At 39.3% G+C, this 17,312-nt stretch overlaps 2 protein-coding genes and 1 pseudogene across 12 annotated transcripts in view; all 3 read right to left on the bottom strand.

Annotated features, from left to right (window-relative positions):
- Positions 1 to 6,756, bottom strand: part of tnip1 (TNFAIP3 interacting protein 1) — a 43,343-nt gene extending 36,587 nt beyond the window's left edge. For 4 of the 8 annotated variants that reach the window (XM_014198557.2, XM_014198559.2, XM_014198558.2 and 1 more), the window contains exons 1-2: positions 582 to 786; positions 23 to 80 (exon numbers count right to left, since the gene is read on the bottom strand). In XM_014198557.2, coding sequence (XP_014054032.2) covers positions 23 to 61 — 39 coding nt within the window. In that variant the 5' untranslated portion in view covers positions 62 to 80; positions 582 to 786. Of the gene's footprint in view, positions 1 to 22; positions 81 to 581; positions 796 to 6,633 lie in introns of those variants that run through there. The other 4 variants (XM_014198562.2, XM_014198563.2, XM_014198561.2 and 1 more) reach the window with 3 other exon arrangements.
- The window catches only part of LOC123743233 (basic proline-rich protein-like), a 603,964-nt pseudogene that overhangs the window by 326,532 nt on the left and 260,120 nt on the right, over positions 1 to 17,312 (bottom strand).
- LOC106604152 (annexin A6) overlaps positions 12,199 to 17,312 on the bottom strand; it is a 43,635-nt gene continuing 38,521 nt past the window's right edge. For all 4 annotated transcript variants that reach the window (XM_045717842.1, XM_045717843.1, XM_045717844.1 and 1 more), the window contains one exon: positions 12,199 to 12,956. In XM_045717842.1, the coding sequence (XP_045573798.1) occupies positions 12,897 to 12,956 (60 nt within the window). In that variant the 3' untranslated portion in view covers positions 12,199 to 12,896. The remainder of the gene's footprint in view (positions 12,957 to 17,312) is intronic.

The following is a 17,312-nucleotide window of genomic DNA, read 5'->3' as shown; positions in this document are numbered from 1 at the left end:
TCATCATCATGACCAAACTCACTCTGGCGTCTTTTCGGCCTCTCTTTCTTTCTTCGTTCATTATTGATTAGAAGAGACGGCTAAAAAGTGTCCAGTCCAGAAAAGATAAAAGTCCCTGATTAGATGACAAGCGAGAACATCATCTCTCGCAGTTCAGTAGTTAGTAGCAACATCCGACAGTTACACTAGCTAAGCTAATGTTAATGACTAGCCATGAAGCTATCTAACGTTAGTCATCAGTTGCTATGCTAGGATGCTGGAAAACCGTCAGCTAACAATTAGGACATCGGACTGTTTAGCAAGCTAACATTATGCTTACTTGAACGATAGCTAATTAACATTATCGTTAGCTAGCTATCTGTCAAAGTATTTCTACAAGATAACCTGGCTAACCCGTTAGCTGATTGTCATGCAAATGCTAGCTAACATGACAGAATACATCTTACAGATAACTAACTAAGGGTAACTAGCCATTTGCTACGCATCAAAACCAGTGTGTTTCCTGATAACGTAGCTAGCCAGCTTTAAATTCATTTCATGGTAACCAAAGAACAAAGAGACCGTTGGCTTGTATTAGCTACCTTTCTGCTTCAGTGGCTCCTTCGATTTGCCCAGACACCAATTGCGGAAGTGGGTCTCTGCTGTGACCTGGGAAAGTCCACCTCGCTCTCGTCTGATGTAAACAGCTGTGGTTGACAACCGGGTCGACCAATGCAGACGCTTGACACAGACTGGTTTAATCTTTAAAGAGACAGTGCAGGGTTTTGCTCCAAACCTTGGTAGTGTAGGGATTATGGGTGGGGGGGTGACTGGTTACCTTCTACCACCAGGGCTTCAAAGCTACAAAGGTTGGTTGAAACAATAACACAATAACAAAGCAGACAACACGCCTCTGCCTCTGGTATGGACCTGGAGTCATGTAACCATTCTCACATTCATAGACAGAGCTATAGATGCAAGGAGGACTGACCATCCATGATATAACTTATTCTATTTTTCATTTGATTTGATCACAATTATAGTTTTAACCATGTTATGAGGCTATACAGTGTTTCTTTACTTTTATGTTGTTTACAAACATTGGAGTAAAACAAGTTTATATTTCAGGTTCTGATGGGGTACGACAGTTAAACTAAGCTCATGAGGCATTTACCAATTGTATTCTTCAAGAATCAATGGGTATATATCATTCATTTATTAGTCCAAAAAATTATGTAGCAACTAAGGATTCTAGCTATTAGCTTCACACCTCTAGGCAGAGGCTGTAGTACAGTCACACATTCACTACTCCTTTACAGCTCCACACCTCTAGGTAGAGGCTGTAGTACAGTCACACATTCACTAATCCTTTACAGCTCCACACCTCTAGGTAGAGGCTGTAGTATACAGTCACACATTCACTACTCCTTTACAGCTCCACACCTCTAGGTAGAGGCTGTAGTATACAGTCACACATTCACTACTCCTTTACAGCTCCACACCTCTAGGTAGAGGCTGTAGTACAGTCACACAGACTTCACTACTCCTTTACAGCTCCACACCTCTAGGTAGAGGCTGTAGTACAGTCACACATTCACTGCTCCTTTACAGCTCCACACCTTTAGGTAGAGGCTGTAGTACAGTCACACATTCACTACTCCTTTACAGCTCCACACCTCTAGGTAGAGGCTGTAGTACAGTCACACATTCACTACTCCTTTACAGCTCCACACCTCTAGGTAGAAGCTGTAGTACAGTCACACAGACTTCACTAGTCCTTTACAGCTCCACACCTCTAGGTAGAGGCTGGAGTACAGTCACACATTCACTACTCCTTTACAGCTCCACACCTCTAGGTAGAGGCTGTAGTACAGTCACACATTCACTACTCCTTTACAGCTCCACACCTCTAGGTAGAGGCTGTAGTACAGCCACACAGACTTCACTACTCCTTTAAAAGCTCTACAATAGGCAGAATTATTATTTCCATGATGTTCTATCTATGCACATATAAACTTTGGAACGACCTTGATAAAAGCGCCAACACCAGCATGCATAGGCTTACTGCAGATCGTTTTCAGCTGCTCAGTTATTTTCAAAGACAGGAATCTCATGATGGGTGACCTCCATACACTAGATGCAATCAAAACCAATAATGAAAAGAAAATAAAGCCTTAACATGAACTGCTATTGGCAAAAATATGTGAGACAGTGCACAGTGAGACAGTGCATAGAGATAGATAGAGCACTCATTTTTGTATCTGTGCCATTATGGAGTCTGTGACAGCATGGGCATCTCCATTTTGAAGACGTACATTTTCTTCTTCACGATTGGCTGATCCCTCCTGATGACCCGGTTGGACATGAGTCCTACAGAGTCACCAACAGGGATCAGCCAAGGAAGTTGGAAGTCCCACCTAGTTGACTACATTAAAATGGTGGAAGCCCTAAATTGCGCTGGCCATCCTAATACAGCCTTTTGGCCACTAGAGGCCTCTCTCATTCTCTATGGTCTGTAGGACCCATTGGACATCATATTCAGGGTTGAGGAGTAATATAATCTGATTACAAAAAAAACATTAAGTGTAATCAGTTACATTACCAGCAAACATGTTGTAATCAGATTACAGATTACTTTTGGAAAAACTAGATGATTACTTCTTGGATTACTTTTAAATTCTGAAAGGATGTTTTCTAAATGACATTCAATTCAGCATTGAAAAAAAGCGCAAGTTTAAGTTTGTTCCCCCTCAGCGAATCTGACTACAAATCAGGGACCACTATGATAACATACCAAACGTGTTTTATGGATCCTTTTAATCTTCTAATTAATACCTCTTAAAGGGGAAGGTCATCTGAAAGTAATCAGATTACGTTTCTGAGTTTGGGGTAATCCAAAATTGACGTTACTGATTACAATTTTGGACAGGTAACTAGAAACTGTAACAGATTACATTTAGAAAGTAACCTAGGCAACCCTGGCCATAACCAGCACCCCGAGCTAACCTTAGGCATACAAGACTGAAAACCGTTGTTTACGGTGTGGGAGCGACACAACAGTTCACTCATGTCAGGCCAGGTAACCGTCACAATGGTTAAAACTTGGCATACTGCTATCTTTTCATTCTTCCTTTTCCATCAAACCCAGTCGTGTGTCACGCAGACAACCTAGGTTCAAACCCAGTTGGGACTAAAGACAGTGTTAGCCCGCTGAGCTAAAGCTTAATGAAATCTGTTTTTCGACAACATTAATCTTCTAGCGCTGCAAAAATTCACATTTGGCGTTACGTAACCAACAAAACATGTTTATATTGTGAAACAAGAAAAACTGAAAAATGTTGTCTTGCTAAACAAGAGTAATTTTGTTTTATTGCTTTTCTTGTACATCGGCTCACTGGTTTAGAATAGAGTAGAATAGAGTACAGTAAAGTAAAATACAGTAGAATAGAGTACAGTGAAGTAAAATAGAATAGAGTACAGTAGAGCAGGATAGAGTACAGTAGAGCAGGATAGAGTACAGTAAAGTAGAATAGAATAGAGTAGAATAGAGTACAGTAGAGTATAAGAGAATAGAGTAGAATAGAGTACAGTAGAGCAGGATAGAGTACAGTAAAGTAGAATAGATTAGAGTACAGTAGAGTAGAATAGAGTACAGTAGAGTAGTCTAGAGTAGAATAGAGTACAGTAGAGCAGGATAGAGTACAGTAAAGTAGAATAGAGTAGAATAGAGTACAGTACAGTAGAGTAGAAAATAATAGAGTACAGTAAAGTAGATTAGAGTACAGTAGAGTATAATAGAATAGAGAAGAATAGAGTACAGTAGAGTAGAATAGAGTAGAATAGAGTAGAGTACAGTAGAGTAGAAAAGAATAGAGTACAGTAGAGTAGAATAGAGTAGAATAGATTACAGTACAGTAGAGTAGAAAAGAATAGAGTACAGTAAAGTAGAATAGAGTACAGTAGAGTATAATAGAATAGAGAAGAATAGAGTACAGTAGAGTAGAATAGAGTACAGTAGAGTATAATAGAATAGAGTAGAATAGAGTACAGTAAAGTAGAATAGAATAGAGTAGAATAGAGCACAGTAGAGTATAATAGAATATAGTATAATAGAGTACAGTAGAGTAGAATAGAATATAGTATAATAGAGTACAGTAGAGTAGAATAGAGTACAGTAGAGTATAATAGAATAGAGTATAATAGAGTAGAGTAGAGTAGAATAGACCACAGTAGAGTATAATAAAATAGAGTAGAATAGTACAGTAGAGTAGAATAGAGTAGAGTATAATAGAGTACAGTAGAGTAGAATAGAGCACAGTAGAGTAGAACACAATAGAGTAGAATAGAGTACAGTAGAGTAGAATAGAGTACAGTAAAGTAGAATAGAATAGAGTTGAATAGAGTACAGTAGAGTAGAATAGAATAGATTGGAATAGAGTACAGTAGAGTATAATAGAATAGAGTAGAGTATAATACAGTAGAGTATAATAGAATAGAGTATAATAGAGTACAGTAGACTATAATAGAATAGAGTATAATAGAGTACAGTAGAGTAGAATAGGGCACAGTAGAGTATAATAGAATAGAGTACAGTAGAGTAGAATAGAGTACAGTAAAGTACAATAGAATAGAGTAGAATAGAGTACAGTAGAGTAGAATAGAGTATAGTAAAGTACAATAGAATAGAGTAGAATAGAGTACAGTAGAGTAAAATAGAGTACAGTAGAGTAGAATAGAATAGAGTAGAGTATAATACAGTAGAGTATAATAGAATAGAGTAGAATAGAGTACAGTAAAGTAGAATAGAATAGATTGGGATATAGTACAGTAGAGTATAATAGAATAGAGTAGAGTATAATACAGTAGAGTATAATAGAATAGAGTATAATAGAGTACCGTAGACTATAATAGAATAGAGTAGAATAGAGTACAGTAGAGTAGAATAGAGTACAGTAAAGTAGAATAGAATAGAGTAGAATAGAGTACAGTAGAGTAGAATAGAGTACAGTAGAGTATAATAGAATAGAGTAGAGTATAATACAGTAGAGTATAATTGAATAGAGTAGAATAGAGTACAGTAAAGTAGAATAGAATAGATTGGAATATAGCACAGTAGAGTATAATAGAATAGAGTAGAGTATAATACAGTAGAGTATAATAGAATAGAGTATAATAGAGTACCGTAGACTATAATAGAATAGAGTAGAATAGAGTACAGTAGAGTAGAATAGAGTACAGTAAAGTAGAATAGAATAGAGTAGAATAGAGTACAGTAGAGTAGAATAGAGTACAGTAGAGTATAATAGAACAGAGTAGAGTATAACACAGTAGAGTATAATAGAATAGAGTAGAATAGAGTACAGTATAATAGAATAGATTAGAATAGAGTACAGTACAGTAGAGTATAATAGAATATAATAGAGTACAGTAGAGTATAATAGAATAGAGTAGAATAGAGTACAGTAAAGTAGAATAGAGTAGATGGAGCCCGATCTAACACAAATCTCCATTTAAATATTTATTTTAGTTCAGGACTCAGATTCATCTGTCCGGATGGATACTGGCCCTTGATCTAGTGGGCCCTGGGCATGTGAGAAGTGGGTCGTCAGTTATGAGAAAACATCAAAAATCACATACAATTTTGTTTCTTAATTTGTGTCGTTGGAGGACGGTCAGTTTCTCATTTCGGTCTTGAGCACTTTGGTCATTCAAGTTTCACAAAAACATTTAATTAAATGAATATATTTTAAATACCAAAAGTTATCAAAAGTTATTTTCTTCTTTGTAGAAAATTAACGTCAAAGAATTTGCTGCAATACATGGCAGACTTTTGGCTTCTCCTCAAGCAAAAAAATACTGTGAAAAGTCCACACCTGGACTGTAGCTTGGTTGGATAAATGCTGAATAGAAAGCCAGTCTGGAAACGCTGGCTGATATTTACATTGTTCAGTATAGTGCTTGTTATTCATAACTCAGATATACTGTTAATGCAAGCCAATAGTAACATGTCTATCATTTGTTGTGTGGAGTGATTACAGAAATGTCATGTTATAATTTCGGATGTGTTTTTTTTTTTTAACAACAAATATTACCTATAATTATTCCCATACTAAGGTTAGCCATTTTTTTTAAATCAAATCAGTCAAAGAGATAATATGACATCACATGAATGGAATTAAATGTTTTTAGCCTAGGTTGCTAGATCGAATCCCTGAGCTGACAAGGTCAAAATCTGTCATTCTGCCCCTGAACAAGGCAGTTTAACCCACTGTTCCCCAGTAGGCCATCATTGTAAATAAGAATTTGTTCTTAACTGACTTGCCTAGTTAAGTAAACATTAAAACATTAATTTTAGATTACTGGAAGAGTATCATATTTATATTTTTGATGTATTTGTCTGAAATAATTTGAATTATATTGTAGATTAAATGAACCTTTTTAATATTAACAATCATTCACAAATCAAATTGCATTTTTTTAACTAACTTGATTCGCCCATGTAAGCACATTAGAGGTTTCATTCAGCATGACCAAGTCAGAGTTAAAAAGCTTTACCACAGGACTCTTTATAACCTAGACAAACTATCTTATAACATCAAACAAAATTACATCTATAAATACAATTTGGAAAAAAGCGAACAAACATAAACTCACCCACACATTGAGCGTGTGTCCGAGAGACATATTTTAAGGAAATTGGTGAATAGTGGGGGAAGCAATTTCAATGTTTTTACAGAGATGGGGAATTCCCACTTAGAGAAAGGGCCACAGTCCATAGCCTCAACAGAAGAGAACACAGTAGAGCAGGGCGACCTGGGTTCCGTCTAACTGCGCAAAACAGACACAATCCATACTCTCAGTCTGCTACTGTATGTGTTAGTTATATTCTACACAGGAATAGTAGAGTTGCAATGTACTCTTTATGAATCAAAACTAAAGTGTGCTGGAAATTACATTAAATGTCTCTTTGCACATTTAGTTTACATAACACAGAAATTAATGGCCATATAGTATAAGGCCTAATAACCAAGTTTAATCTCATTTATATTAAACTTGCCTAGTTAAATAAAGGTTAAAAAAAAAATCTATGAATGTATAATAATTAACATGAAATAGGGATAATTTTGAGGTTGAAGTCTTTGTTTAAATGAGCGGTGTTGGGTTGCTGCACGGTGCAGTTTAAATGAGCAGTGTTGGGTTGCTGCACGGTGCAGTTTAAATGAGCGGTGTTGGGTTGCTGCACGGTGCAGTTTAAATGAGCAGTGTTGGGTTGCTGCACGGTGCAGTTTAAATGAGCGGTGTTGGGCTGCTGCACGGTGCAGTTTAAATGAGCGGTGTTGGGCTGCTGCACGGTGCAGTTTAAATGAGCGGTGTTGGGCTGCTGCACGGTGCAGTTTAAATGAACAGTGTTGGGCTGCTGCACGGTGCATGTTGCCATGGATCTCTTGGCCTGATGTAGGGGATTTCCTCCTCTCTCAAAACCCTTTTTTTCTTCTTTCCGCTTTTAACTCTGAGACGGCTTGACAACAGCTGCACTCACAAATACAGCTCATCACATACAGTAAATCATACAGTACATCATACAGTATATCATACAGTACATCATACATCATACAGTTCCTCATCCATCATACAGTACATCATACAGTAAGTACATCATACAGTACTTCATACATCATACAGTACATCATACAGTACTTCATACATCATACAGTACATCATACAGTACATCATACAGTACATCATACATCATACAGTACATCATACAGTACATCATACAGTACATCATACATCATACAGTACATCATCCATCATACAGTACATCATACAGTACATCATACAGTGCATAATGCATCATACAGTACATCATACATCATACAGTTCATCATACAGTACATCATACATTATTTTAAATTTTATTTATTTCACCTTTATTTAACCTGGTAGGCAAGTTGAGAACAAGTTCTCATTTACAATTGCGACCTGGCCAAGATAAAGCAAAGCAGTTCGACAACATACAACAACACAGAGTTACACATGAAGTAAAACAAACATACAGTCAATAATACAGTAGAAAAATAAGTCTATATACAATGTGAGCAAATTAGGTGAGATAAGGGAGGTAAAGGCAAAAAAGGCCATGGTGGCAAAGTAAATACAATATATCAAGTAAAACACTGGAATGGTAGATTTGCAGTGGAAGAAAGTGCAAAGTAGAAATAGAAATAATGGGGTGCAAAGGAGCAAAATAAATAAATAAATGTATCTGCTCTGACAGATACATGATACAGTACATCATACATCATACAGTACATCATATAGTACATAATACATCATACAGTACATCATCCATCATGCAGTACATCATACAGTACATCATACATCATGCAGTACATCATACAGTACGTCATACATCATACAGTACACCATACAGTACGTCATACATAATACAGTACATCATACAGTACATAATATATCATACAGTACATCATACAGTACATAATACATCATACAGTACATCATACAACATACAGTACATCATACAGTACATCATACATCATACAGTACATCATACAGTACATTATACAGTACATCATACATCATACAGTACATTATGTAGTACATCATCCATCATAAATTACATCATACATCATACGGTACATCACAGAGTACATCATACATCATACAGTACATCATACAGTACATCATACAGTACACCATACAGTACATCATACAACATACAGTACATCATACATCATACAGTACATCATACAGTACATTATACAGTACATCATACAGTACATCATACATCATACAGTACATCATACAGTACATTATACAGTACACCATACATCATACAGTACATCATACATCCTATAGTACATCATACAGTACATCATACATCATACAGTACATCATACAGTACATAATACATCATACAGTACATCATGCATCATACAGTACATCATACATCATACAGTACATCATACAGTACATTATACAGTACATCATACAGTACATCATACATCATACAGTACATCATACATCATACAGTACATCATACAGTACATTATACAGTACATCATACATCATACAGTACATCATACAGTACATTATACAGTACATCATACATCATACAGTACATCATACAGTAAATTATACAGTACATCATACATCATACAGTACATCATACAGTACATAATACATCATACAGTACATCATGCATCATACAGTACATCATACATCATACAGTACATTATACAGTACATCATACAGTACATCATACATCATACAGTACATCATACAGTACATTATACAGTACATCATACATCATACAGTACATCATACATCCTATAGTACATCATACATCATACAGTACATCATACAGTACATAATACATCATACAGTACATCATGCATCATACAGTACATCATACATCATACAGTACATCATACAGTACATTATACAGTACATCATACAGTACATCATACATCATACAGTACATCATACATCATACAGTACATCATACAGTACATTATACAGTACATCATACATCATACTGTACATCATACAGTACATTATACAGTACATCATACATCATACAGTACATCATACAGTACATTATACAGTACATCATACATCATACAGTACATCATACAGTACATAATACATCATACAGTACATCATGCATCATACAGTACATCATACATCATACAGTACATTATACAGTACATCATAGAGTACATCATACATCATACAGTACATCGTACATCATACATCATACAGTACATCATACAGTACATCGTACAGTACATCATACAACATACAGTACATCATACAGTACATCATACATCATACAGTACATCATACAGTAAATTATACAGTACATCATACATCATACAGTACATCATACATCCTATAGTACATCATACAGTACATCATGCATCATGTAGTACATCATACAGTACATCATACATCATACAGTACATCATACAGTACATTATACAGTACATCATACATCCTATAGTACATCATACAGTACATCATACATCATACAGCACATTATACAGTACATCATACAGTACATCATACATCATACAGTACATTATACAATACATCATACATCATACAGTACATCATACATCCGATAGTACATCATACAGTACATCATGCATCATGTAGTACATCATACAGTACATCATACATCATACAGTACATCATACAGTACATTATACAGTACATCATACATCATACAGTACATCATACAGTACATCATACATCATACAGTACATCATACATCATACAGTACATCATACAGTACATTATACAGTACATCATACATCATACAGTACATCATACAGTACATTATACAGTACATCGTACATCATACAGTATATCATACTTCATACAGTACATCATACAGTACATCATCCATCATACAGTACATCATACAGTACATCAGACATTGTGAGGCCTCTTGTCAGTAGTCACAGTAGTTGTCTGACATGACTATATTTTAACCACAGGAGGTTGGTGGCACCTTAATTGAGGAGGACGGGCACATGGTAATGGCTGGAGAGGAATGAGTGGAATGATTTCAAACACATGGTTTCTACAGTATGTGTTTGATGCCATTCCATTTGTTCCGTTCCAGCCGTTATTATGAGCCTTCATCCCATCAGCAGCAACCACTGATTCTAACTGTACATGTAACTAACTATACACTGAGTGTACAAAACATTAAGAACACCTTCTCCTAATATTGGGTAGCACCCCCCACGTTCTACCCCCCATTCCACATCGATGGCCCATGTTGACTCCAATGCTTCCCACAGTTGGGATTTGGCTGGATGTCCTTTGGGTGGTGGACCTTTCTTGATACACACGGGAAACTGTTGAGCGTGAAAAATCCAGCAGCGTTGCAGTTCTTGGCACAAACCGGTGATCCTGGCACCTACTACCATGCCCCGTTCAAAGACACTGACATTTTGTCTCGCCCATTCACCCTCTGAATGGTGCACAACAACAACAACAAAAATCCTTCTTTAACCTGTCTCCTCCCTTTCATCTACACTGATTGAAGTGGATTTAACAAGTGACATCAATAAGGGACCATAGCTTTCACCTGGATTCACCTGGTCAGTCGATGTCATGTAAAGAGCAGTTCTTAATATTGTGTACACTAACTGTATATGCCAGAGAAGATATATAATTTAGAGATCTCTCATAGTCCTGCCAAGGTGTATGAAATAAAGAACAAAATGGATGTCATTAAAAAAGAAAATGGCAATTATATTATCTATGAAACCCCTTTTTGATGACTGTGCTGCGTCTTTAATGAGCCACAGAGAAGACCACAACATCATGTTTTTTAAAGATTGGTTAACTTTTATGTACCGTTGGTTCAGTGGGAGAGGCATTGAGTGAATTATATGAAGTGCCGTGTCCAAAATGGTAGCCTATTCCCGAATAGAGTACCATTTGCTATTCCCTAAATAGTGCACTACAACTGGACCTGGACCCATAGGGGTCTGGTTAAAAGTAGCGCAATGTGTAGGGAATAGGGTGTTGTTTAGGATGTAAGTAGGGAGTTTCCTGATTCTAAAGCTCTGCCCAGTGCCCATCAATAGTTAATCATTGAACTACACACAGAAGCTACCCAGGTAGCTAAACATAGTGAACCACAGTGACACGTACCAAATGGCACCCTATTCCCTATGTAGTACACTACTTTTGACCAGGGCTCATAGGGCTCTGGTCAAAAGTAGTGCCCTATATAGGGGATAACGTGCCATTTAGTACGTAGAGACAGATACTGCTGTATCTGGAGCACTGTCAGCAGAGATCAACACAAGGCTTTACAATGATCTCAGCCAAATGACTCACAATATGTGCATTTTTACACACGACATGGACCTAAGCGTCCCGTGTGGCTCAGTTGGTAGAGCATGGTGTTTGCAACACCAGGGTTGTGGGTTCGATTCCCACGGGGGACCAGTATGGAATTTTTTTCAATGAAATGTATGCATTCACTACTGTAAGTCGCACTGGATAAGAGCGTCTGCTAAATGACTAAAATGTAAATATAATGTAAGCGCAATTTGGTTGAAATGTATTCAATGCTGTTTGAACATTTATGCATGTTTATATGTATTTATCATAAAATAGGTCATTTCTTATCAGTCAAATCTGTCTTCAAAAAAAGACAAGGAAACAGAAAACAGTACTACGACGCATTCCTTTTATTATCAGGAGAAACAATGTAACATTCCTAAAACCATACAGTATTCATTGGATGGATGACCTATTGACCTATCACATTGTAGAAGCGCTATACAAAAAAAAACACTTCAAGTCTTCAATAGGTTGACAGACACATAGCCAAGCAGTTTCCTATCTCTCACTTTCAATGTAAATACCACTAACACTACAGAAGTTGTGTAAAAAAAAAAAGGTTTGACATGAAGAAGACAGGCTAGCTGACACGGAGGTGACAGCACAGAGCTTTGGCTCCTGTTCCAATTCTGAAGAAATGCATCATTAGTAATTGATAGGTGTAAGTATAGCAAGGTTAGCACCCTAAAATCACTTGAACCAAATTAGATCTGTGATTACTTCAAGGAAGCTAGGAAGGCTGAACGGAACAGGGACTATGTGGGGAGGCTGTTGAGGTCATAGGTAACTTTGGCAGAGGAGTGGCAGCGGTGTGGGACAAACAGAGCAGACTGACTATCCCCACTGGGTTCAATGGGGATGTACGCACAGCACAGTTGACCGGTAGATTGACAGCTTCAGTTGGTGTTCTAGAGTGTTCCAGAAGCTCCACTGGTGTTCTAGAGCCTTCTGGAAGCCTGCTGGGTGGTTCTGGTTCTAGAGTGTTCTGGGACCTTCTGGAAGCCTGCTGGGTGGTTCTGGATCTAGTCTTGTCCTCCACACAGCATCAGCAGGGTTTTACGGTAGTCCCCTGAGGTATCACCCTAAAAGAGGAATCAACAGCTTTTTAGGAACTTAAAACTAAAACGGTCTCCGTCCCAAATGGCCTATTTAGGAAACGGGGCCATTTGGAACGCATTCACATTTTGAACACAAAATTGAACACACATTGAGAGGAAGGAGTATTTAGTGTCTCTTTTACTGAGTGTTTGAACAGTATACGTTATTATACCACATATTCTATAATTAAGCAATAAGGCCAGAGGGGGTGTGGTATATGGCAAATATACCACGGCTAAGGGCTGTTCTTATACACAACACAACGCCGAGTGCCTGGATACAGACCTTAGCCGTGGTATATTGTCCATATACCACAAACCCCAGAGGAGCCTTATTGCTATTATAAACTGGTTACTAACGTCATACCCATGGTATACGGTCTGATATACCACGGCATTCAGCATATCAGAATGCAGGGCTCGAACCACCCAGTTTATAACTTAGATTATATTGCATATTTTATAACTTAGATTATATCACACATCATATAGCTATATAAATATTATAAGTTATAAGTTATTCAGAGTGGCGGTACTAATCAGTGATGCAGCTCCCACAGTAAAAGCATTGTTAACTGAGTAACGTCACACAGACACATTATCAGAGACACATACAGTACAGTACAGTACCTCACAGAGAGACACACAGTACCTCACAGAGAGACACACAGTACCTCACAGAGAGACACACAGTACAGTACCTAACAGAGACACACCCAGTACAGTACCTCACAGAGACACACAGTACAGTACCTCACAGAGAGACACACAGTACAGTACCTCACAGAGAGACACATACAGTACCTCACAGAGACACACACAGTACAGTACCTCACAGAGACACACACAGTACAGTACCTCAGAGACACATACAGTACCTCACAGAGACACATACAGTACAGTACCTCACAGAGACACATACAGTACAGTACCTCACAGAGACACACACAGTACCTCACAGAGACACACACAGTACAGTACCTCACAGAGACACACACAGTACAGTACCTCACAGAGACACATACAGTACCTCACAGAGACACACACAGTACCTCACAGAGACACACACAGTACAGTACACCACAGAGAGACACACAGTACAGTACCTCACAGAGACACACACAGTACAGTACCTCACAGAGACACACACAGTACAGTACCTCACAGAGAGACACACAGTACAGTACCTCAGAGACACACAGTACAGTACATCACAGAAACACACAGTACAGTACCTCACAGAGACACACACAGTACATTACCTCACAGAGACACACACAGTACAGTACCTCACAGAGACACACACACAGTACAGTACCTCACAGAGACCCACACAGTACAGTATCTCACAGAGACACACACAGTACAGTATCTCACAGAGACACACACAGTACAGTACCTCACAGAGAGACATACAGTACAGTACCTCACAGAGACACATACAGTACATCACAGAGACACACAGAACCTCACAGAGACACACACAGTACAGTACATCACAGAGACACACACAGTACAGTACCTCACAGAGACACACACAGTACCTCACAGAGACACACACAGTACAGTACCTCACATAGACACACACACAGTACAGTACCTCACAGAGACACACACAGTACAGTACATCACAGAGACACATACAGTACCTCACAGAGACACATACAGTACAGTACCTCACAGAGACACACAGTACAGTACCTCACAGAGACACATACAGTACCTCACAGAGACACATACAGTACAGTACCTCACAGAGACACACACAGTACAGTACCTCACAGAGACACACACAGTACATCACAGAGACACACACAGTACAGTACCTCACAGAGACACATACAGTACAAAACCTCACAGAGACACACACAGTGCAGTACCTCACAGAGACACACACAGTACAGTACCTCACAGAGACACATACAGTACAGTACCTCACAGAGACACATACAGTACCTCACAGAGAGACATACAGTACAGTACCACAGGGACACACCCAGTACAGTACATCACAGAGACACACACAGTACCTCACAGAGACACACACAGTACAGTACCTCACAGAGACACATACAGTATATCACAGAGACACACACAGTACAGTATATCACATAGACACATACGGTACCTCACAGAGACACACCCAGTACCTCACAGAGACACACCCAGTACCTCACAGAGACACACCCAGTACAGTACCTCACAGAGACACACACCATACAGTACCTCACACAGACACACCCAGTACAGTACCTCACAGAGACACACACAGTACAGTACCTCACAGAGACACACAGTACAGTACCTCACAGAGACACACACAGTACAGTACCTCACAGAGACACACACACAGTACAGTACCTCACAGAGACACACACAGTACAGTACCTCACAAAGACACACACAGTACAGTACCTCACAGAGACACACACAGTACAGTACCTCACAGAGACACACACAGTACAGTACCTCACAGAGACACACACAGTACAGTACCTCACAAAGACACACACAGTACAGTACCTCACAGAGACACATACAGTACAGTACCTCACAGAGAGACATACAGTACCTCACAGAGACACATACAGTACAGTACCTCACAGAGAGACATACAGTACATCACAGAGACACACACAGTACAGTACCTCACAGAGACACATACAGTACAGTACCTCACAGAGACACATACAGTACCTCACAGAGAGACATACAGTACAGTACCACAGGGACACACCCAGTACATCACAGAGACACACACAGTACCTCACAGAGACACACACAGTACAGTACCTCACAGAGACACATACAGTATATCACAGAGACACACACAGTACAGTATATCACATAGACACATACGGTACCTCACAGAGACACACCCAGTACCTCACAGAGACACACCCAGTACCTCACAGAGACACACCCAGTACAGTACCTCACAGAGACACACACCATACAGTACCTCACACAGACACACCCAGTACAGTACCTCACAGAGACACACACAGTACAGTACCTCACAGAGACACACAGTACAGTACCTCACAGAGACACACACAGTACAGTACCTCACAGAGACACACACACAGTACAGTACCTCACAGAGACACACACAGTACAGTACCTCACAAAGACACACACAGTACAGTACCTCACAGAGACACACACAGTACAGTACCTCACAGAGACACACACAGTACAGTACCTCACAGAGACACACACAGTACAGTACCTCACAAAGACACACACAGTACAGTACCTCACAGAGACACATACAGTACAGTACCTCACAGAGAGACATACAGTACCTCACAGAGACACATACAGTACAGTACCTCACAGAGAGACATACAGTACATCACAGAGACACACACAGTACAGTACCTCACAGAGACACATACAGTACATCACAGAGACACACACAGTACCTCACAGAGACACATACAGTACAGTACCTCACAGAGACACACACAGTACATCACAGAGACACACACAGTACAGTACCTCACAGAGACACATACAGTACAGTACCTCACAGAGACACACACAGTACAGTGCCTCACAGAGAGACACACAGTACAGTACCTCACAGAGACACACACAGTACCTCACAGAGACACACACAGTACCTCACAGAGACACATACAGTACATCACAGAGACACACACAGTACAGTACCTCACAGAGAGACACACACAGTACAGTACCTCACAGAGACACACACAGTACAGTACCTCACAGAGACACACACAGTACAGTACCTCACAGAGAGACACACACAGTACATCACAGAGACACACACAGTACAGTACCTCACAGAGACACATACAGTACAGTACCTCACAGAGACACACACAGTACAGTACCTCACAGAGAGACACACAGTACAGTACCTCACAGAGACACACACAGTACCTCACAGAGACACACACAGTACCTCACAGAGACACATACAGTACATCACAGAGACACACACAGTACAGTACCTCACAGAGAGACACACACAGTACAGTACCTCACAGAGACACACACAGTACAGTACCTCACAGAGACACACACAGTACAGTACCTCACAGAGAGACACACACAGTACAGTACATCACAGAGACACACACAGTACAGTACCTCACAGAGACACACACAGTACAGTACCTCACAGAGACCCACACAGTACAGTACCTCACAGAGACCCACACAGTACAGTACCTCACAGAGACACACACAGTACCACAGAGACACACCCACACCCAATGTAAATTGTCCGGGTGGCCATTTGATTAATTGTTCAGCAGTCTTATGGCTTGGGGGTAGAAGCTGTTAAGGAGCCTTTTGGACCTAGAC

The sequence above is a fragment of the Salmo salar genome, chromosome ssa05 (assembly GCF_905237065.1).
Source record: "Salmo salar chromosome ssa05, Ssal_v3.1, whole genome shotgun sequence".
In the NCBI taxonomy this organism is placed as follows: domain Eukaryota; kingdom Metazoa; phylum Chordata; class Actinopteri; order Salmoniformes; family Salmonidae; genus Salmo; species Salmo salar.
The sequence above is the reverse complement of the archived record's forward strand: the minus strand, read 5'-3'. Positions and strand labels throughout refer to the sequence as shown.